The 20,597-nt window shown below is 59.8% G+C and overlaps 2 protein-coding genes across 2 annotated transcripts; both read right to left on the reverse strand.

Moving 5' to 3' along the window:
- Window positions 1-166: 166 nt before the first annotated feature.
- LOC147413860 (ubiquitin carboxyl-terminal hydrolase 36-like) lies at window positions 167-10,199 on the reverse strand. Its single transcript, XM_086477029.1, has 17 exons — window positions 9,971-10,199; window positions 9,668-9,889; window positions 9,382-9,492; window positions 8,988-9,090; window positions 8,265-8,332; window positions 7,772-7,842; window positions 7,275-7,357; window positions 6,832-6,943; window positions 6,398-6,538; window positions 5,982-6,082; window positions 5,552-5,675; window positions 4,608-5,275; window positions 3,611-3,770; window positions 1,954-2,093; window positions 854-942; window positions 350-462; window positions 167-241 (listed from the first exon to the last, which is right to left on the reverse strand). The coding sequence occupies exons 1-17, from the start codon at window positions 10,197-10,199 to the stop codon at window positions 167-169; spliced, it is 2,610 nt and encodes an 869-aa protein (XP_086333155.1).
- Window positions 10,200-10,548: 349 nt separating this feature from the next.
- Window positions 10,549-20,589, reverse strand: LOC147413861 (ubiquitin carboxyl-terminal hydrolase 36-like). Its single transcript, XM_086477030.1, has 18 exons — window positions 20,361-20,589; window positions 20,058-20,279; window positions 19,772-19,882; window positions 19,378-19,480; window positions 18,655-18,722; window positions 18,162-18,232; window positions 17,665-17,747; window positions 17,214-17,325; window positions 16,780-16,920; window positions 16,364-16,464; window positions 15,934-16,057; window positions 14,990-15,657; window positions 13,993-14,152; window positions 12,772-12,843; window positions 12,336-12,475; window positions 11,236-11,324; window positions 10,732-10,844; window positions 10,549-10,623 (listed from the first exon to the last, which is right to left on the reverse strand). The coding sequence occupies exons 1-18, from the start codon at window positions 20,587-20,589 to the stop codon at window positions 10,549-10,551; spliced, it is 2,682 nt and encodes an 893-aa protein (XP_086333156.1).
- Window positions 20,590-20,597: the final 8 nt, after the last annotated feature.

Here is a 20,597-nt window from a genome sequence, read left to right on the forward strand (position 1 = left end):
ACCGCTGTGCCCACGCGTAGCCGCCTTCAAGAGCCGACTGCCACTTGCCTGCGCGATGCAAACTCCTGCCGCGCCTCTCCTGGCAAGGGACGGGGACAGCACTGCTCCTGCCCGCCGCTGCGGTCGCGCTCACTCGACTCGACTCCCTCCCCACAACCCCCTGACTTCACTCCTTCCCTCCACGTCTGCCACACTCCACGTCCCGATGTGGACTGAGGGCAAAGCCGCGCTTGCGTCTTGGCTGCAGTGGCAAGGGGGCAGGGCCTGTCAGGGCGTGGCCGCTTGGGGTCCGTGACCTTCATTGTGTGCTAACATGGGTTACCATGGCAGGGGCAGCCCGGCTGCTCACCTTGCACTCACAGCCCATCTTGTACCTCTGGTTTAGGCTCTTCTTCTGGGTCAGGCTCAGGGAGTCCCAGGTGGAGACCAAGTCGCAGAGCCCATTTCCGTGCTCGGGAAGAGCTGTTCACCCACAGTGGCATCCAGCCTTGCTGCCTGAAAAATCCATGCTGTGCTGCTCAGGGTCGTGACAACTGTCACACTACGGCTGTGCCCACACCGCTTTTCCTCATTCTGAGTGACGCTGCCCATTTTTGTGTATTCCTACCTGTGTGCAGCCAGCTGTGGCCTTCTATCCCATAAGAATTTTGGAAAATCACACATTTTTTTCCTCAATTCCTCTTCTGGGCTCACTGCCATACAGGCCCACAGTCCATGAGTATGGCTGGTAAAGTCCGAAGCAATATAGAATTGTGCACTACTGAAAAATATCCAACGGTTCAGCTCGTTTCAATCGTTTAAGGCAAGGCTTTTAGCTGGAACACAGTCGAGACAATTTAAAACTAGTGCTAACCTGCACACCCTCCTTGATTGGCACCTCTTGCTTTATCAATTCTGCGCATTTTGTTCTGTCCTTGGCAGTACATATCAAGATTTTCTTGTCTAAAAGAAACAAGAAAGATCAGTCACAAATACGCAGAAATCCAGACAACCACATCCGTGGTGCCCACACAGTAACATTGCTCTACTGTTTTCCTATGCCCAAAGCTACTAAGGATTAACTGAACACAACCATCTCTTGTCACGTGTTGTCACAAGAGGCACGTGCTGCTTCAGCATCGATCTTTCAGGCTGTTACCAGTGAGAAAAAGGAAGCGTGTTTTACTGTAGGAAACTTCGTTCAGGGCCTCATTTGCCTCTCTAGGCACCCACACGGTGAATAGCCCAGGAAACGGTACAGAAGTGAGCAGCAAAGCAAACCCAGGGCACCCCAAGAGACCCCCTAACGACACGAGTCCTTCTCTCCTTTTCACCATGAGGTCCCAAAGCAGCAGGGCAGGAGCAGGCAGGGCAGTCATGTGCTCGGGTCACACCGGGCAGGAGAGGGCAGGAAGAGCCCTCGAGCACCCAGGATTAGTAAAGAGAATTCCTGCCTTCAACTGAGGTTAGTCCATGCCCAAGGCCAGCGCTGATCCAGACGTGAAACTGAGGGGGTCAGTGAACCCCAGGTGCCACACAGGCTGCACCTTCTTCCCTCGCCTCGTCCATGAATTGTTTTCCAGGCTCCTCCACCTCACCCCGGCTCACACACCTGCAGGCTGGCTCAGGGCTGGCGGGGGGCTGGCGACCCTGGGGGCAGCAGCAGGAGCTGCTCTGACCCTGCTTGTGGGGCTGTCCCTGGGGCTGAGCACTCAGGCCCAGGGCTGGAGAACTGGGCCATGACAGGGCCTGTGGGCCCTGCGGTCTCCAGGTCCCTCCCCCAAGGCCCAGCCACGCTGGGAGTTACCTGCTCCTGCAGCACCCCTAGTCCTGGTCCTGTCCCTGTTCCTATTCCTGTCCCTGTTCCTGTCCCTGTCCCTGTCCCTGTCCCCAGCTGCCCCCAGCCTGTCTCTCCTCCATTTCTCTTCAGGCCCCTCGGCCTCTGCCCCCTCTGGCCCCCAGGCCTCTCCTCACCTCAGCAGCTCCTCAGCCAGCCAGGACGTGGGGCCTGCGGAGGCAGCCTTCAGGAAGGGCCATTTCCCTGGAGCGGGGCCTGCAGCAGCGCAGGGGTGGGCACAGCTCTGCCCGCCCTCGGTCCGCTTGGGGGCCTGGGCCTGCTCAGGGAGGGAGGGGGACAGGAGGGGAGCTGCCCTGGGCTTGCTCTGCATGGTCAAGTCCCAAAAGGCGGCTCTGTCTGTGCTCCGGCCACAGCCCCGGGCAGCAGGAGCTGCGTGACGGAGCCACTGGCATCGGCCAGGCCTTGCCTCGTCACACCGCCCGTGCTGAGCCCAGCGCCCGGGGTCTTCCTCAGGCCTCACCTTCCCCTGGGTGATGGGGAGGAGACGTGGCCTGTCCCGGCGTGGCCAAGGACATCTTCCTGTGGCCAAAGGAAGGACGGAGCCCCCCTTACTCTCTCCACGGGGCTGGCCACTGTCCTTGGCTCCTGTCCCCGGGGATCTTCGGCGCTGGCAGGCCCTGCAGGCTTTCAGGGCCAAGGAAAGGCCGAAGTGCCAGGGGCTTCTGGGGCTCTGGGCAGCTTTGGGCATCTCTGAAGCTGAGGTGTGGCTGCCCCTTTCCCTCTGCAGACACAGATACTTGCTGCCCCCTTCATGGTCAAACCCTGTTTCTCCTCATGGCACATGAACTGGACAGAGGCCATATCCCTGGTAGTCTGGGAGGACTTCAGGGAAACATAGAAGTCAAAGATGCATGCAGATAGGAAGAAAGTGAAAAGCAGCCGTGTCCAGGTTTTTCTGCTGTTTCAGGACAGAACTCAGGCATTTGTGTGCATCCCAGCACCAAAGTATGCTTTTTTCCTCCAAGCTGCACAGCTTTTCACCAGCAAAAGGGAGCTGGGCTGAGCTGGCCTTCAGGATACCTCGGCTCCTTCCTCTTTTAATTGTGTGCCTATACTTCCATTGTCTTCCCAGCAATTTTTTTTCCTTCCTTTCTTCCCCACCCAGTTCCCTCCTCTTTCAAAGGTAATTATAATTGGACTTTCTGGACAGGTCATTGAGTAGGTAGACTCAGGATCTAAGTCTAGGCTGGTCTGTGCCTCCAGAGCTGTAGGCTGAGCAATTCTACCTATAAGGCTAGGTAGAGAGGAGTTCCTGTTTGTCACTTGTGGGTTTTTTTGGTCCTGAGACAGTGAAGGTAAGGTCATCAGCTCTGCAGCAGCTAAAACCACCACTGAAAGAGTTTTGCTGGTGGATGCTGTTCTGTGTGTTCTATTTTCAACAATGATTTCATTAAGCTGGAATTATTTCTATGCAATTAGGGGATGGGGATCTTCTAGCACTGGTCTTCTGTTTCTGGAGAGTGTCCTGACAGCTTTTGTCATCCAGAGCTTTCCTGTCTGTTCCCGAGACAAGCAATGGCCACGACATGGAACAACCCCTATGAGTAATGGCTTCAGCAGTAGGCTTGGATTTAGTGAATCCCCATGGACAAATGTACGTAGCAGGTCCTCCATCCAAGAATTTTGAGGTACCACCACTCTAGAGTGAATCTGGAGTTTGGTCAGGTCCGGCTTAGGGATGGGTTCAGTCTCAGCGCCATGCCCACAGGGACTTGCTGGGAAGGGGGTGGGAGCATGTCCCCAACCCCTGGCAGGAGCTGGGGGAGCCCGCACCTCTGCTGCCAGCTGCTCCCCCCAGGATTTGCTCTCTGCTGAGGCAGATGGCTGGAGAGGAGCTGCGTATCGTGGGGCAGACACTGGCGTCAGCAGAGTCACACCAGCAAGAACCTCAGTGCCAGACTCCCACCGTGCTGAGGCCTTGGCAGACCGTGCTCTGCAAAACCAGGAGAGTTCAAGGGCTTTGGGACAGCTGCAGATTTTGATGCTCCCCCAACAGGGAGGCAGCGGGGATTTGGAGGTGGCTGTGCTGCCTGTCCTGTGTGCTGCCCTGCAGTCCCCGTGCGGTAGTGAGAGGCAACGTCTGATGCAGACAGAGCATGTATAAGCAAGAGCCTTTCTGCATACCATTCCTCGGTAGTGACTGTGAACAACAAGTGTTTTCACTGCTAGGAAGCAGGCACTGTCTGGAAAAACATGCTATTGATTTCAGAAAGTGCAGTTAGAAGAGACTAAACTGAACATTAAAATCACTGAAGAGAATTAGTTCTGGTTTAGCTCAAACCAGGAGAGCTAAGGAGCACTTATCCTAGGTCAAGGAGTTTTTGTTTCCCCTGCTCCGCCAGCCAGCAGGCGCAGAAGAAGCTGGGAGGGAGCATGGCCAGGAGAGCTGACCCCAACTGGTGAAAGGGTCGTAGAACATCATGGTCAGTAGAGAAACTGGGGGGATTTGGCCAGGAGGGGTGCATCACTGCTCTGGAATCGGTCAGTAGGTGGTGGGCAACTGCCCTATGCATCACTTGTCTTTTCTTGGGTTTTCTTGCTCTCTCTCTTTGCTATGCTCCATTTAAATACAGTTACTACTGTTCATGTTAGTATATTTTTTATTATTATTGTCATGATTTTATTTTATTTTACTTCTTTATTAAACTGTTCTTATGTCAACGAAAAGTTTTGTGTTTTTTCCGATTCTCCTCCCCATCCCAGTGGGAGGGGAGAGGAGTGAGCAAGTGGCTGCGTGGGCTTTGGCTGTTGGCTGGGGTTTAGCCACAACGCAGAGAGCACCAGCACCTTGGCCGGTGGCGGTGACATGGCGCTGGCCAACAGGCAGGATTTCCGTTTTGCTGGCTCGGAGTTTTTGGGAGCAGCCGGCTCGCCGCCGGGGCCAGCAGGGAGGTCCGTGCCGCAGCCTGTTTCCCGAGAGGTGCAGAAGATGCCAAGACTGCTGCTGGCCTTCTGGGACACCTTGGCCAGCTTCCCCACTGCGCCGGGCACTGGCCTGGGAGCACCGCTGCTGCAAGAGACCCTCTTGAGGGTCCCGGTGTTGTCCCCACTGCCCCCAGGCTCCTGGCTGTGGCTGGGCTCCAGCAGCGCCTTGGGTGACACAGGTGGCTGCTTGTGCTCGCAGGAGCTCTGCCGGGGCAGCTCCGCTTTGGCCGCGCCTGCCCTGCTGGTGTTGCAGAAGCCTTGAGCTGCTCTGGGCGCGGGAGGCAGCTGCGGGAAGGAGAGCGACTCCTTGGGCGTCCGCGCTGCACCATTGGGCAGAGCTGTGGCCATGGGGGTGGCTTTGAGGAGCAGCCTGGGTGACGGGGAAAAAGCAGGTGCCTTTGGCGGAGCGGTTCTGTTGGGCGGCTCCAGCCCTGCCCCAGATGTACTGCGGGCCACAGGGGCTCTGACCTCCTTTGGCCCCGGCAGCTTCTTCCCCAGCAGCATGTGTGGTCTCTAGAGAAACAGAAGGACAGAGGTTCAGGGAGGAGAGCATTCAAGGAGCCAAGGACACAGAGGGATACGTCCCTCCCCATGCCTTGCCAGGCACGCTCAGGGACCCTTGGCTCAGTAGGATCCCTCCTGTCAACCGTCCTCCCTCGCACCTGCCCGTTCGGAGCAGTGCGCCTGCCTCCCTGCGGAGCTGCAGCCACCCGCCCTCGCAGAGCAGACAGAGGGGCAGCAGCTCCCAGCTCCCAGGAGCGCTGGCTGAGAGCAGCCTTAAGGACTCACCTGGCCCGTCAGCAGTGAAGACAGGGCCCTGCTGGTCACAGTTGTCTTGACCTGAGTGGAGCCAGGCAGGCTGGAGGCAGCTTTGGCCGTGGGCCCCTGCGAGCTCTTCCTGGGGCTGGGGGTTCTGGTGAAGGCAGAGAAGTGCAGGTGTTAACTGCGAGGGTTCGAGCGACGAGAGCGCTCTCGTCGGAGATGCACACAAGCAACAGGAGCCAGAAGCTCCGAGGAGATGAACCGCTCTTGATCTACAGCAAAATCCTGACAAGGAGCTGGACCTCTCCCCGCCACCCTGCTCCGAGCCAGCACGTGCACACAGGCTTTGGGGCTACTTGGGCCAAGCTCCGTCCCACACCCAGGCACGTGTTACCAGCCCCGTGCCCAATGCTGAGAGCAGGGGGAAGAGGGGCCGCAAGACACAGGGCGCTCTCACCTCAGGTAGAACAGCACGTAGGCCTGCTCTTTGAGGACCTCTTCGGTGCTGCTGGGGTGGACCCGCTCATCGTTCATTTTATACCACTGCCCATTGCTGGCCTGCAGAAGGAGAAGAGAGAATGGGGTCTGACTGTGAGCGGCGACACTCCTGGCATGAAGAGCAGCAGGAACAGTGCCCGTCGGCAGAGCTCCTCTCCCCAAAACCCACAGGCGGCCCAGGGCAGGCAAGGGGACTCTGGGAGAGCAGACCTCCACGCTTCCTGCAGCGGAGCACAGCCTGTGCAGCACACCTGATCCAGTGCTCCACACCACGCACCTCTGCTCAGCACCCTCCTTTCTGCACATTACAGGGACCCGTGAGCACCCACCAGCCCCCAGCCCAGACGGGGTGCCAAGAGAGCTCCCCGGGCTCACCTTCACGAAGCAGTAGTAGTGCCCGGCGTGGCAGCTGTACCCAGAGTGCACCAGCACCGCGTAGAGCCCGTACAGGACAGGATCCCCATTCTTCTGAGACATGTAAGGGCGGAGGTTGAAGAACTCGGGGTACCCCACGTCCTGCAGAGAGAGGATGTCTCAGGAGCCTGCACAGCAGATGGCTTTCTTGCTAGAGCAAGGGCAGCTCAGCCGTCCTGCAGATCCCACCTTTCAAGGGAGGGGGACCCGCTCTCGCCAGGCCGAGTGCACGGTGAGGAAGATGCCAGGATGAGCCAAACTCCCTCTGTGCCGCACAGCTGGGGAAGGTCAGCAGGACTGCGGCAGAGCTTGCACTGGATCGCCTCCCACCCTGCTTTGGGCAGCAGAGCCTCGGGCCAGGAGACAGCCCCCGCTCTGGATTGCCGAGCACTCACCTTTGTGAGTTTGCCTCCACCAAAGTCGGCAAAGCGCTTCAGCGAGATGGTGAGAACGTTGGAGGCTCGGTGGATGGTGAAGCCCTTGCTGGCCGTCACTTTCTTCTTGCATCTGCGCAGCAAGAGCTCGAGCTATTCAAGCTGATCCACCACCCGGACAATGCCAGCCCTGGCCAAGCGGCACACCCCACGGCAGGGACCCTGCTGACAGCGGGCACCGCTCCAGGGCACCTGCTTGTGGCCGTGTCTGCTGGCCCCTGCCCTTCCCACCAGAGGAGGGAGCTGAGGAGAGGCAGGCTTCATTGCAGGCTTCCGTGGCCACGTGCCTCACAGTTTAGCCACGGAGCAGGTAGAGAAGCCCTCCCTTACTGGAGCAGGCTTTCCGCCTGCTTCCCACCAGCACACCCACGGGCCCCTTCCCGCCCACAGCCCCACACACTCACTGGGCACACATGTAGGCGTTCTCCCCGCCCAGCAGGTCTGGCTTCACAAACAGCTCCAGCGCCTGCACTAGGTTTGCGGCTTCCTGCAAGGGCAGAGGAGAGGTCAGGGCATGAGTGGCCTGTCCACACGACAGCCCAGCTCCCCGCCGAGACACTGGCCCCGAGAGATAGCACAGAGCATGAGCACAGGGCCACAGGCTACACCACACCTGTGAGCCTGCCACCAGCTAGGCACCGGCCAGCACGCTGTAAGGGACGGCGGCACTGCCCCCCACACCACAGAGCCTCAACGCAGGAGTCGTGGCCCACGCTCAGGCAACGGGCACTGCTCTGCCAGAGAGAGAAGGCAGCGCCACAATGGAAGCGGCTTCCCTCTCGCCTGCACCGTGCCTTGACGCTGGCCGGTTAAGGAGCCTTAAGAGCAGTAATGGTGCAGGTGCAGGAACGTCCCCCCACGAGAGCAGAGCTCCTTCCCATGCCCAACCCTGCCCCAGTACCCCGATCTCCAGCGGCAGGTCCAGGTAAGGGTCGTACGTGTCCGAGACGCTCTTGCACGCCAAGCACTTCACTGCAAAAGAGCGAGCAATGAGCACAGCCTGGCACAACACCTGCACCCGCCACCACCCCAGCACAGCGCAGGCAGCTGCAATATTCCCCCTCTCTGCATTTGGGCTCTGGGAGGTGAGCACCAGGATTCACAGCCTGGCAAGGAGGAAGGCTGGCAATTCCGCTGGGACAGCGGTTGTTGCTAGAGAGCTGGCAACAGGGGTTCCTCTATCAGTGGCAATGAGCTGGAGACCCACGGCCAACGGCTTTTTCCATCGCCACAACAGGGGTCACGAGCTGCAGGCACTGCCAGACTGACCGGCTGCAGCTCTGGGTACGTTACGCATGCTTCGCCACTTTCCCAAGAGATTTTTTACCGCAAGGCTCTCGGGGCAACAGCAGCCCTGAGAGTCGCAGGCCCAGGACCTGGCAGCCAGCACTCACCACGGGACCGCAGGTAACCGCCAAAGACCTGGTGAACCAGCGTCGTGGCCTGGGTCTCGCGATCCAACCTGGAGATAACAGCACCAGATCTCACACCACCCCTCCGCCATGGCCACACCCGCGGGCCACCCCTGTGTCCTCGGGACAGCTCCCCTGTGCACTCTGGCCAGCGGATGGGCTGCAGAGCTCCAAGGGCAGAGGGAAGTCGCAGCTGCTGCCAGCCTGCTCTCCCAGTGCCGCAGCTCGAGGGGTGGCACCAGGCTCCGATGCACACCTTCCTTGAGAAGGAGCAGAAACTCCTGGCTGGAGCTCAGAGCTGGGCACTGCAGACGGAGGCAACGCAGGCTTCCCGGGACGGAGAGCCCACAGGAAAGCGGCTCAGCCCTGGCCACAGCGCTGGGGCTGAACTAGCGGGCACGCCTGTATTCCTCAGCAATTGGGACAGGATCCAAACCCATAGCAGCCTCGGGATTTGGGGACAGGACCACAGCTCTGCTATGGTGGAGGAGTCAGGAGAAGGGAGAAGGCAGACAACAGCCCAGAGCTGTGTCACAGAGGGGCAGGGAGCTGGGCCACCCACTCAAGGTCCCTGGAACCAGCGGCTCCCTCTATGAGTCTGACCTGGGGGACACATTCACCCCACAGGCCCCTCCTGTGGGTGCAGGGGACCAGTGAAGGGACAGTGGGGAAGAGCAGCGATGGGCCATCAGAGGCCCCACGTACGTGGTACAGCCTTTCAAGCAGGCCTTCTGCATGGCATCGACGGTGTGACACAGGAACTCGTGCGCATCCTCCTGTCTCCTGAAGAGGATGTGCTGGGCAATATCTGCAGGAGAGGGAAGAATCAGCCCCAGCACGTGCTGCATGATGCAGGCCTTCCCTCCCTTCCTTGGGGCAGGGACTGTGGGGGTTGAGCCCCCTCAAACCAAACCAGACATCAGACTCTTGCCGGAAAGCCCCAAGTGGCCCTTGAAGGCGCCAGCCCCTGGCAGGCTCAGGGAGTCATCTCAGAAGAGCCGTCTGCCAAGACCTGCCCCCATCTCAAAGGCTACGCTCCTGCATTAGCCACTGCTCTCCTGCATGGCTACCAGGGGGAGGGGAAGGCAGCCGTCCTTACTCTTGAGGTCTCGGATGAAGGATATCGGCTTTATTGTCTTGCCGCTGTTGGCAAAAGCCTCAATTGTGTGCTTCTCCATGAGGCACATCATGCAAAAGCCTCCTTGGTCACCTGGAGCAGGAGAGGAGAAGACAGGGCGTTAACGACAGGACATGGCGCCCCACTGCCGGAGCCAGATGCAGGGGTGCTGAGCGCAGCACTGGCAACAGGACAGGCAGGCGCTCCTCCTCCCACTGGCACCCCTGCCCCAGCCCTGCTGCCTGCCGAGCCGGGCCTCCCTACTCACAGCTGCGGCTGTGCTCCTTGGAGAGCAGGTAGTTGGCGAGCGGCGGCGTGTGGGTCAGGCACTGCACCGTGGAGTTGAGGAAGCAGGTGTTCCCCAGGTTCTCCAGCCCGGCGCCGACCTGGTAGATCCGCTCCCACTTCATGGAGAGGCGCTCCACGGGGAAGAGCACCTTCTGGGGCATGGGGACCCCGTCCCCCCGTACACCTGCGGCATGGCCGCTGCCTGCAGGGAGAGGGGCGGTGAGTCGTGGCAGTGCGGAGCGTGGGGAGGGCCCCCCTCGCCCGCTCTACCTACCCTGCTTGCCGGGTGGCTTCTCCTTGGCAGCCTCGGCCCAGGGGTTGAGCAGCACGTACTTCCCCTGCAGCTGCTCCAGCTCGCAGGAGAAGCCGTGGCTGGTGGGCTCGACCTCGTTCTTCTGCAGCCGCATCTTCTTGGCCGAGGGGGCCAGCAGCCAGCCCAGCTCCCCATCCTCAGCCATCTCCCACCAGGTCCGCTTCAGCGCCAGCCTCGCTGCCTTCTTCGGCTTCTCCATGGTCAGTGTGGCAGAGGCCGGTGGCCCTGGCTGGGGGGAGGGGGTGGCCAGTTGAGTGGGAGCACCGGCCCTTTCCACTCTGTTCCCAACGCAGGGCGGTGTTGTCAGGGCAATAGGAACGCAGGCCTCGGCATCCCGGGGCCCATCCCAGCCCATCCCACCGCAGTCACCATCCGGGTCCCCACCGCTGTGCCCACGCGTAGCCGCCTTCAAGAGCCGACTGCCACTTGCCTGCGCGATGCAAACTCCTGCCGCGCCTCTCCTGGCAAGGGACGGGGACAGCACTGCTCCTGCCCTCCGCTGCGGTCGCGCTCACTCGACTCGACTCCCTCCCCACAACCCCCTGACTTCACTCCTTCCCTCCACGTCTGCCACACTCCACGTCCCGATGTGGACTGAGGGCAAAGCCGCGCTTGCGTCTTGGCTGCAGTGGCAAGGGGGCAGGGCCTGTCAGGGCGTGGCCGCTTGGGGTCCGTGACCTTCATTGTGTGCTAACATGGGTTACCATGGCAGGGGCAGCCCGGCTGCTCACCTTGCACTCACAGCCCATCTTGTACCTCTGGTTTAGGCTCTTCTTCTGGGTCAGGCTCAGGGAGTCCCAGGTGGAGACCAAGTCGCAGAGCCCATTTCCGTGCTCGGGAAGAGCTGTTCACCCACAGTGGCATCCAGCCTTGCTGCCTGAAAAATCCATGCTGTGCTGCTCAGGGTCGTGACAACTGTCACACTACGGCTGTGCCCACACCGCTTTTCCTCATTCTGAGTGACGCTGCCCATTTTTGTGTATTCCTACCTGTGTGCAGCCAGCTGTGGCCTTCTATCCCATAAGAATTTTGGAAAATCACACATTTTTTTCCTCAATTCCTCTTCTGGGCTCACTGCCATACAGGCCCACAGTCCATGAGTATGGCTGGTAAAGTCCGAAGCAATATAGAATTGTGCACTACTGAAAAATATCCAACGGTTCAGCTCGTTTCAATCGTTTAAGGCAAGGCTTTTAGCTGGAACACAGTCGAGACAATTTAAAACTAGTGCTAACCTGCACACCCTCCTTGATTGGCACCTCTTGCTTTATCAATTCTGCGCATTTTGTTCTGTCCTTGGCAGTACATATCAAGATTTTCTTGTCTAAAAGAAACAAGAAAGATCAGTCACAAATACGCAGAAATCCAGACAACCACATCCGTGGTGCCCACACAGTAACATTGCTCTACTGTTTTCCTATGCCCAAAGCTACTAAGGATTAACTGAACACAACCATCTCTTGTCACGTGTTGTCACAAGAGGCACGTGCTGCTTCAGCATCGATCTTTCAGGCTGTTACCAGTGAGAAAAAGGAAGCGTGTTTTACTGTAGGAAACTTCGTTCAGGGCCTCATTTGCCTCTCTAGGCACCCACACGGTGAATAGCCCAGGAAACGGTACAGAAGTGAGCAGCAAAGCAAACCCAGGGCACCCCAAGAGACCCCCTAACGACACGAGTCCTTCTCTCCTTTTCACCATGAGGTCCCAAAGCAGCAGGGCAGGAGCAGGCAGGGCAGTCATGTGCTCGGGTCACACCGGGCAGGAGAGGGCAGGAAGAGCCCTCGAGCACCCAGGATTAGTAAAGAGAATTCCTGCCTTCAACTGAGGTTAGTCCATGCCCAAGGCCAGCGCTGATCCAGACGTGAAACTGAGGGGGTCAGTGAACCCCAGGTGCCACACAGGCTGCACCTTCTTCCCTCGCCTCGTCCATGAATTGTTTTCCAGGCTCCTCCACCTCACCCCGGCTCACACACCTGCAGGCTGGCTCAGGGCTGGCGGGGGGCTGGCGACCCTGGGGGCAGCAGCAGGAGCTGCTCTGACCCTGCTTGTGGGGCTGTCCCTGGGGCTGAGCACTCAGGCCCAGGGCTGGAGAACTGGGCCATGACAGGGCCTGTGGGCCCTGCGGTCTCCAGGTCCCTCCCCCAAGGCCCAGCCACGCTGGGAGTTACCTGCTCCTGCAGCACCCCTAGTCCTGGTCCTGTCCCTGTTCCTATTCCTGTCCCTGTTCCTGTCCCTGTCCCTGTCCCTGTCCCCAGCTGCCCCCAGCCTGTCTCTCCTCCATTTCTCTTCAGGCCCCTCGGCCTCTGCCCCCTCTGGCCCCCAGGCCTCTCCTCACCTCAGCAGCTCCTCAGCCAGCCAGGACGTGGGGCCTGCGGAGGCGGCCTTCAGGAAGGGCCATTTCCCTGGAGCGGGGCCTGCAGCAGCGCAGGGGTGGGCACAGCTCTGCCCGCCCTCGGTCCGCTTGGGGGCCTGGGCCTGCTCAGGGAGGGAGGGGGACAGGAGGGGAGCTGCCCTGGGCTTGCTCTGCATGGTCAAGTCCCAAAAGGCGGCTCTGTCTGTGCTCCGGCCACAGCCCCGGGCAGCAGGAGCTGCGTGACGGAGCCACTGGCATCGGCCAGGCCTTGCCTCGTCACACCGCCCGTGCTGAGCCCAGTGCCCGGGGTCTTCCTCAGGCCTCACCTTCCCCTGGGTGATGGGGAGGAGACGTGGCCTGTCCCGGCGTGGCCAAGGACATCTTCCTGTGGCCAAAGGAAGGACGGAGCCCCCCTTACTCTCTCCACGGGGCTGGCCACTGTCCTTGGCTCCTGTCCCCGGGGATCTTCGGCGCTGGCAGGCCCTGCAGGCTTTCAGGGCCAAGGAAAGGCCGGAGTGCCAGGGGCTTCTGGGGCTCTGGGCAGCTTTGGGCATCTCTGAAGCTGAGGTGTGGCTGCCCCTTTCCCTCTGCAGACACAGATACTTGCTGCCCCCTTCATGGTCAAACCCTGTTTCTCCTCATGGCACATGAACTGGACAGAGGCCACATCCCTGGTAGTCTGGGAGGACTTCAGGGAAACATAGAAGTCAAAGATGCATGCAGATAGGAAGAAAGTGAAAAGCAGCCGTGTCCAGGTTTTTCTGCTGTTTCAGGACAGAACTCAGGCATTTGTGTGCATCCCAGCACCAAAGTATGCTTTTTTCCTCCAAGCTGCACAGCTTTTCACCAGCAAAAGGGAGCTGGGCTGAGCTGGCCTTCAGGATACCTCGGCTCCTTCCTCTTTTAATTGTGTGCCTATACTTCCATTGTCTTCCCAGCAATTTTTTTTCCTTCCTTTCTTCCCCACCCAGTTCCCTCCTCTTTCAAAGGTAATTATAATTGGACTTTCTGGACAGGTCATTGAGTAGGTAGACTCAGGATCTAAGTCTAGGCTGGTCTGTGCCTCCAGAGCTGTAGGCTGAGCAATTCTACCTATAAAGCTAGGTAGAGAGGAGTTCCTGTTTGTCACTTGTGGGTTTTTTTGGTCCTGAGACAGTGAAGGTAAGGTCATCAGCTCTGCAGCAGCTAAAACCACCACTGAAAGAGTTTTGCTGGTGGATGCTGTTCTGTGTGTTCTATTTTCAACAATGATTTCATTAAGCTGGAATTATTTCTATGCAATTAGGGGATGGGGATCTTCTAGCACTGGTCTTCTGTTTCTGGAGAGTGTCCTGACAGCTTTTGTCATCCAGAGCTTTCCTGTCTGTTCCCGAGACAAGCAATGGCCACGACATGGAACAACCCCTATGAGTAATGGCTTCAGCAGTAGGCTTGGATTTAGTGAATCCCCATGGACAAATGTACGTAGCAGGTCCTCCATCCAAGAATTTTGAGGTACCACCACTCTAGAGTGAATCTGGAGTTTGGTCAGGTCCGGCTTAGGGATGGGTTCAGTCTCAGGGCCATGCCCACAGGGACTTGCTGGGAAGGGGGTGGGAGCATGTCCCCAACCCCTGGCAGGAGCTGGGGGAGCCCGCACCTCTGCTGCCAGCTGCTCCCCCCAGGATTTGCTCTCTGCTGAGGCAGATGGCTGGAGAGGAGCTGCGTATCGTGGGGCAGACACTGGCGTCAGCAGAGTCACACCAGCAAGAACCTCAGTGCCAGACTCCCACCGTGCTGAGGCCTTGGCAGACCGTGCTCTGCAAAACCAGGAGAGTTCAAGGGCTTTGGGACAGCTGCAGATTTTGATGCTCCCCCAACAGGGAGGCAGCGGGGATTTGGAGGTGGCTGTGCTGCCTGTCCTGTGTGCTGCCCTGCAGTCCCCGTGCGGTAGTGAGAGGCAACGTCTGATGCAGACAGAGCACGTATAAGCAAGAGCCTTTCTGCATACCATTCCTCGGTAGTGACTGTGAACAACAAGCGTTTTCACTGCTAGGAAGCAGGCACTGTCTGGAAAAACATGCTATTGATTTCAGAAAGTGCAGTTAGAAGAGACTAAACTGAACATTAAAATCACTGAAGAGAATTAGTTCTGGTTTAGCTCAAACCAGGAGAGCTAAGGAGCACTTATCCTAGGTCAAGGAGTTTTTGTTTCCCCTGCTCCGCCAGCCAGCAGGCGCAGAAGAAGCTGGGAGGGAGCATGGCCAGGAGAGCTGACCCCAACTGGTGAAAGGGTCATAGAACATCATGGTCAGTAGAGAAACTGGGGGGATTTGGCCAGGAGGGGTGCATCACTGCTCTGGAATCGGTCAGTAGGTGGTGGGCAACTGCCCTATGCATCACTTGTCTTTTCTTGGGTTTTCTTGCTCTCTCTCTTTGCTATGCTCCATTTAAATACAGTTACTACTGTTCATGTTAGTATATTTTTTATTATTATTGTCATGATTTTATTTTATTTTACTTCTTTATTAAACTGTTCTTATGTCAACGAAAAGTTTTGTGTTTTTTCCGATTCTCCTCCCCATCCCAGTGGGAGGGGAGAGGAGTGAGCAAGTGGCTGCGTGGGCTTTGGCTGTTGGCTGGGGTTTAGCCACAACGCAGAGAGCACCAGCACCTTGGCCGGTGGCGGTGACATGGCGCTGGCCAACAGGCAGGATTTCCGTTTTGCTGGCTCGGAGTTTTTGGGAGCAGCCGGCTCGCCGCCGGGGCCAGCAGGGAGGTCCGTGCCGCAGCCTGTTTCCCGAGAGGTGCAGAAGATGCCAAGACTGCTGCTGGCCTTCTGGGACACCTTGGCCAGCTTCCCCACTGCGCCGGGCACTGGCCTGGGAGCACCGCTGCTGCAAGAGACCCTCTTGAGGGTCCCGGTGTTGTCCCCACTGCCCCCAGGCTCCTGGCTGTGGCTGGGCTCCAGCAGCGCCTTGGGTGACACAGGTGGCTGCTTGTGCTCGCAGGAGCTCTGCCGGGGCAGCTCCGCTTTGGCCGCGCCTGCCCTGCTGGTGTTGCAGAAGCCTTGAGCTGCTCTGGGCGCGGGAGGCAGCTGCGGGAAGGAGAGCGACTCCTTGGGCGTCCGCGCTGCACCATTGGGCAGAGCTGTGGCCATGGGGGTGGCTTTGAGGAGCAGCCTGGGTGACGGGGAAAAAGCAGGTGCCTTTGGCGGAGCGGTTCTGTTGGGCGGCTCCAGCCCTGCCCCAGATGTACTGCGGGCCACAGGGGCTCTGACCTCCTTTGGCCCCGGCAGCTTCTTCCCCAGCAGCATGTGTGGTCTCTAGAGAAACAGAAGGACAGAGGTTCAGGGAGGAGAGCATTCAAGGAGCCAAGGACACAGAGGGATACGTCCCTCCCCATGCCTTGCCAGGCACGCTCAGGGACCCTTGGCTCAGTAGGATCCCTCCTGTCAACCGTCCTCCCTCGCACCTGCCCGTTCGGAGCAGTGCGCCTGCCTCCCTGCGGAGCTGCAGCCACCCGCCCTCGCAGAGCAGACAGAGGGGCAGCAGCTCCCAGCTCCCAGGAGCGCTGGCTGAGAGCAGCCTTAAGGACTCACCTGGCCCGTCAGCAGTGAAGACAGGGCCCTGCTGGTCACAGTTGTCTTGACCTGAGTGGAGCCAGGCAGGCTGGAGGCAGCTTTGGCCGTGGGCCCCTGCGAGCTCTTCCTGGGGCTGGGGGTTCTGGTGAAGGCAGAGAAGTGCAGGTGTTAACTGCGAGGGTTCGAGCGACGAGAGCGCTCTCGTCGGAGATGCACACAAGCAACAGGAGCCAGAAGCTCCGAGGAGATGAACCGCTCTTGATCTACAGCAAAATCCTGACAAGGAGCTGGACCTCTCCCCGCCACCCTGCTCCGAGCCAGCACGTGCACACAGGCTTTGGGGCTACTTGGGCCAAGCTCCGTCCCACACCCAGGCACGTGTTACCAGCCCCGTGCCCAATGCTGAGAGCAGGGGGAAGAGGGGCCGCAAGACACAGGGCGCTCTCACCTCAGGTAGAACAGCACGTAGGCCTGCTCTTTGAGGACCTCTTCGGTGCTGCTGGGGTGGACCCGCTCATCGTTCATTTTATACCACTGCCCATTGCTGGCCTGCAGAAGGAGAAGAGAGAATGGGGTCCGACTGTGAGCGGCGACACTCCTGGCATGAAGAGCAGCAGGAACAGTGCCCGTCGGCAGAGCTCCTCTCCCCAAAACCCACAGGCGGCCCAGGGCAGGCAAGGGGACTCTGGGAGAGCAGACCTCCACGCTTCCTGCAGCGGAGCACAGCCTGTGCAGCACACCTGATCCAGTGCTCCACACCACGCACCTCTGCTCAGCACCCTCCTTTCTGCACATTACAGGGACCCGTGAGCACCCACCAGCCCCCAGCCCAGACGGGGTGCCAAGAGAGCTCCCCGGGCTCACCTTCACGAAGCAGTAGTAGTGCCCGGCGTGGCAGCTGTACCCAGAGTGCACCAGCACCGCGTAGAGCCCGTACAGGACAGGATCCCCATTCTTCTGAGACATGTAAGGGCGGAGGTTGAAGAACTCGGGGTACCCCACGTCCTGCAGAGAGAGGATGTCTCAGGAGCCTGCACAGCAGATGGCTTTCTTGCTAGAGCAAGGGCAGCTCAGCCGTCCTGCAGATCCCACCTTTCAAGGGAGGGGGACCCGCTCTCGCCAGGCCGAGTGCACGGTGAGGAAGATGCCAGGATGAGCCAAACTCCCTCTGTGCCGCACAGCTGGGGAAGGTCAGCAGGACTGCGGCAGAGCTTGCACTGGATCGCCTCCCACCCTGCTTTGGGCAGCAGAGCCTCGGGCCAGGAGACAGCCCCCGCTCTGGATTGCCGAGCACTCACCTTTGTGAGTTTGCCTCCACCAAAGTCGGCAAAGCGCTTCAGCGAGATGGTGAGAACGTTGGAGGCTCGGTGGATGGTGAAGCCCTTGCTGGCCGTCACTTTCTTCTTGCATCTGCGCAGCAAGAGCTCGAGCTATTCAAGCTGATCCACCACCCGGACAATGCCAGCCCTGGCCAAGCGGCACACCCCACGGCAGGGACCCTGCTGACAGCGGGCACCGCTCCAGGGCACCTGCTTGTGGCCGTGTCTGCTGGCCCCTGCCCTTCCCACCAGAGGAGCAGAGGAGGGAGCTGAGGAGAGGCAGGCTTCATTGCAGGCTTCCGTGGCCACGTGCCTCACAGTTTAGCCACGGAGCAGGTAGAGAAGCCCTCCCTTACTGGAGCAGGCTTTCCGCCTGCTTCCCACCAGCACACCCACGGGCCCCTTCCCGCCCACAGCCCCACACACTCACTGGGCACACATGTAGGCGTTCTCCCCGCCCAGCAGGTCTGGCTTCACAAACAGCTCCAGCGCCTGCACTAGGTTTGCGGCTTCCTGCAAGGGCAGAGGAGAGGTCAGGGCATGAGTGGCCTGTCCACACGACAGCCCAGCTCCCCGCCGAGACACTGGCCCCGAGAGATAACACAGAGCATGAGCACAGGGCCACAGGCTACACCACACCTGTGAGCCTGCCACCAGCTAGGCACCGGCCAGCACGCTGTAAGGGACGGCGGCACTGCCCCCCACACCACAGAGCCTCAACGCAGGAGTCGTGGCCCACGCTCAGGCAACGGGCACTGCTCTGCCAGAGAGAGAAGGCAGCGCCACAATGGAAGCGGCTTCCCTCTCGCCTGCACCGTGCCTTGACGCTGGCCGGTTAAGGAGCCTTAAGAGCAGTAATGGTGCAGGTGCAGGAACGTCCCCCCACGAGAGCAGAGCTCCTTCCCATGCCCAACCCTGCCCCAGTACCCCGATCTCCAGCGGCAGGTCCAGGTAAGGGTCGTACGTGTCCGAGACGCTCTTGCACGCCAAGCACTTCACTGCAAAAGAGCGAGCAATGAGCACAGCCTGGCACAACACCTGCACCCGCCACCACCCCAGCACAGCGCAGGCAGCTGCAATATTCCCCCTCTCTGCATTTGGGCTCTGGGAGGTGAGCACCAGGATTCACAGCCTGGCAAGGAGGAAGGCTGGCAATTCCGCTGGGACAGCGGTTGTTGCTAGAGAGCTGGCAACAGGGGTTCCTCTATCAGTGGCAATGAGCTGGAGACCCACGGCCAACGGCTTTTTCCATCGCCACAACAGGGGTCACGAGCTGCAGGCACTGCCAGACTGACCGGCTGCAGCTCTGGGTACGTTACGCATGCTTCGCCACTTTCCCAAGAGATTTTTTACCGCAAGGCTCTCGGGGCAACAGCAGCCCTGAGAGTCGCAGGCCCAGGACCTGGCAGCCAGCACTCACCACGGGACCGCAGGTAACCGCCAAAGACCTGGTGAACCAGCGTCGTGGCCTGGGTCTCGCGATCCAACCTGGAGATAACAGCACCAGATCTCACACCACCCCTCCGCCATGGCCACACCCGCGGGCCACCCCTGTGTCCTCGGGACAGCTCCCCTGTGCACTCTGGCCAGCGGATGGGCTGCAGAGCTCCAAGGGCAGAGGGAAGTCGCAGCTGCTGCCAGCCTGCTCTCCCAGTGCCGCAGCTCGAGGGGTGGCACCAGGCTCCGATGCACACCTTCCTTGAGAAGGAGCAGAAACTCCTGGCTGGAGCTCAGAGCTGGGCACTGCAGACGGAGGCAACGCAGGCTTCCCGGGACGGAGAGCCCACAGGAAAGCGGCTCAGCCCTGGCCACAGCGCTGGGGCTGAACTAGCGGGCACGCCTGTATTCCTCAGCAATTGGGACAGGATCCAAACCCATAGCAGCCTCGGGATTTGGGGACAGGACCACAGCTCTGCTATGGTGGAGGAGTCAGGAGAAGGGAGAAGGCAGACAACAGCCCAGAGCTGTGTCACAGAGGGGCAGGGAGCTGGGCCACCCACTCAAGGTCCCTGGAACCAGCGGCTCCCTCTATGAGTCTGACCTGGGGGACACATTCACCCCACAGGCCCCTCCTGTGGGTGCAGGGGACCAGTGAAGGGACAGTGGGGAAGAGCAGCGATGGGCCATCAGAGGCCCCACGTACGTGGTACAGCCTTTCAAGCAGGCCTTCTGCATGGCATCGACGGTGTGACACAGGAACTCGTGCGCATCCTCCTGTCTCCTGAAGAGGATGTGCTGGGCAATATCTGCAGGAGAGGGAAGAATCAGCCCCAGCACGTGCTGCATGATGCAGGCCTTCCCTCCCTTCCTTGGGGCAGGGACTGTGGGGGTTGAGCCCCCTCAAACCAAACCAGACATCAGACTCTTGCCGGAAAGCCCCAAGTGGCCCTTGAAGGCGCCAGCCCCTGGCAGGCTCAGGGAGTCATCTCAGAAGAGCCGTCTGCCAAGACCTGCCCCCATCTCAAAGGCTACGCTCCTGCATTAGCCACTGCTCTCCTGCATGGCTACCAGGGGGAGGGGAAGGCAGCCGTCCTTACTCTTGAGGTCTCGGATGAAGGATATCGGCTTTATTGTCTTGCCGCTGTTGGCAAAAGCCTCAATTGTGTGCTTCTCCATGAGGCACATCATGCAAAAGCCTCCTTGGTCACCTGGAGCAGGAGAGGAGAAGACAGGGCGTTAACGACAGGACATGGCGCCCCACTGCCGGAGCCAGATGCAGGGGTGCTGAGCGCAGCACTGGCAACAGGACAGGCAGGCGCTCCTCCTCCCACTGGCACCCCTGCCCCAGCCCTGCTGCCTGCCGAGCCGGGCCTCCCTACTCACAGCTGCGGCTGTGCTCCTTGGAGAGCAGGTAGTTGGCGAGCGGCGGCGTGTGGGTCAGGCACTGCACCGTGGAGTTGAGGAAGCAGGTGTTCCCCAGGTTCTCCAGCCCGGCGCCGACCTGGTAGATCCGCTCCCACTTCATGGAGAGGCGCTCCACGGGGAAGAGCACCTTCTGGGGCATGGGGACCCCGTCCCCCCGTTCCCCTGCGGCATGGCGGCTGCCTGCAGGGAGAGGGGCGGTGAGTCGTGGCAGTGCGGAGCGTGGGGAGGGCCCCCCTCGCCCGCTCTACCTACCCTGCTTGCCGGGTGGCTTCTCCTTGGCAGCCTCGGCCCAGGGGTTGAGCAGCACGTACTTCCCCTGCAGCTGCTCCAGCTCGCAGGAGAAGCCGTGGCTGGTGGGCTCGACCTCGTTCTTCTGCAGCCGCATCTTCTTGGCCGAGGGGGCCAGCAGCCAGCCCAGCTCCCCATCCTCAGCCATCTCCCACCAGGTCCGCTTCAGCGCCAGCCTCGCTGCCTTCTTCGGCTTCTCCATGGTCAGTG

This window comes from Leptosomus discolor, chromosome 23 (genome assembly GCF_034619465.1).
Source record: "Leptosomus discolor isolate bLepDis1 chromosome 23, bLepDis1.hap2, whole genome shotgun sequence".
NCBI lineage: Eukaryota > Metazoa > Chordata > Aves > Leptosomiformes > Leptosomidae > Leptosomus > Leptosomus discolor.